The sequence below is a fragment of the Mastomys coucha genome, unplaced genomic scaffold (genome assembly GCF_008632895.1).
Source record: "Mastomys coucha isolate ucsf_1 unplaced genomic scaffold, UCSF_Mcou_1 pScaffold19, whole genome shotgun sequence".
In the NCBI taxonomy this organism is placed as follows: domain Eukaryota; kingdom Metazoa; phylum Chordata; class Mammalia; order Rodentia; family Muridae; genus Mastomys; species Mastomys coucha.
In genome coordinates, this window is record NW_022196901.1 from 18,345,501 (window position 1) to 18,346,822 (window position 1,322).

A 1,322-nucleotide genomic window follows, 5' to 3' on the forward strand; every position below is an offset into this window, starting at 1 on the left:
GTGAGTGTGTGTGTGTGTGTGTGTATGTGTGTGTGTGTGTGTGTGTGTGTGTGTGTACAGGGGACATGAAGCTAGGTGCTCATGCTCACTATGTAGCTTAGCTAAATAGTGAGACAATGTCTCAGGAAACAAGACAAAATAAAATAAAAAACCTAAAACAAAAAACAAACAGAACAAAAAAACCCGAAATAAAAAGATAAAAAGGTAAACATTATAAAACTGAATACAAACCTTCCAACCTGGTATGTTGGAACAGCTGTGGTCCCAAATCTTTGCATGCCATAGTAGTTAATGAAGCCGGTCTCCTTCAGAGACTGCATGGCTTGCTGTACCTGTTCATCAGTTCCTGTTATATTCCTGTAGGGACCCAAATTATCCAAAGAAAAACATGGATAGCCAAACACATTTTATGGTGCACATCATAAAGGGGGCTTCTACATCTCATCTCTCCTTACCTCCCTCCCAAGGGTTTTGTTGGTTCATTTATGTGATTCTATAAATTTACCATTTTTGAGATAGGGTGTCTCTCTGTGTAGCCCTGGCTGTCCTGAAATTTGTTTTGTATACCAGGCTGGCCTCGAACTCAGAGATCCCACTACCTCTGTGCTTTAGTCTTTACTGCTGGGATAACAGGTGTGCACCACCATCGTCCAGCTTGCTTTAATCAGTTTTAAGTACCAATTATTATAGCATAAAGCCCTTGCTATATATATTTAGGCCCCGGCCAGCCTGTAATCCATGTAGACCAGGTTGACCTTGAGGCAGTGTGATCTCCTGCCTCTGCCTCCTGAGTGCTAGGATTACAGGCATGTGCAACTATGCCTGATCCAAACTGAAAGTTCTACCAACAAATAACTCTCTACCAAAGCAAGCTCTATTCTTTCTGTGACTGTGTCCACTCTAGGCACCTCATGCAAATCAAATCACAGGCTTTTATGTTTTTAAAGATTTGTTTACTTTAGGTATATGAGGACACTGTAGCTGTCTTCAGACACACCAGAAGAGGGTACTGGATCCTATTATAGATGGCTGTAAGCTACCAAGTGGGTGCTGGGAATTGAACTCAGGACCTTTGGAAGAACAGTCAATGATCTTATCCACTGAGTCATCTCTCCAGCCCCCAAATCTTTTCAGGGAGGGACAAAGACCATTTATCAGGAAAAAATACTACACAGTGTTTATTCCTCATGCCTACAGGCCTTGCTCTCCTGGCCTTTCTATCTGACCCAGGTACCCTGTACCCAATTGGTACATGTGCAGACAGATTCCTGTACCCTGGCTCTGCACCCCCCACCCCAGCCCCAACCCCAGCTCTGCACCCC

General features: G+C 43.6%; 1 protein-coding gene across 2 annotated transcripts in view; it reads right to left on the reverse strand.

The window, feature by feature from the left end:
• Positions 1-1,322, reverse strand: part of Pus7 (pseudouridine synthase 7) — a 42,625-nt gene that overhangs the window by 13,896 nt on the left and 27,407 nt on the right. For both annotated transcript variants that reach the window (XM_031380119.1, XM_031380118.1), the window contains one exon: positions 232-357. In XM_031380119.1, the coding sequence (XP_031235979.1) occupies positions 232-357 (126 nt within the window). The remainder of the gene's footprint in view (positions 1-231; positions 358-1,322) is intronic.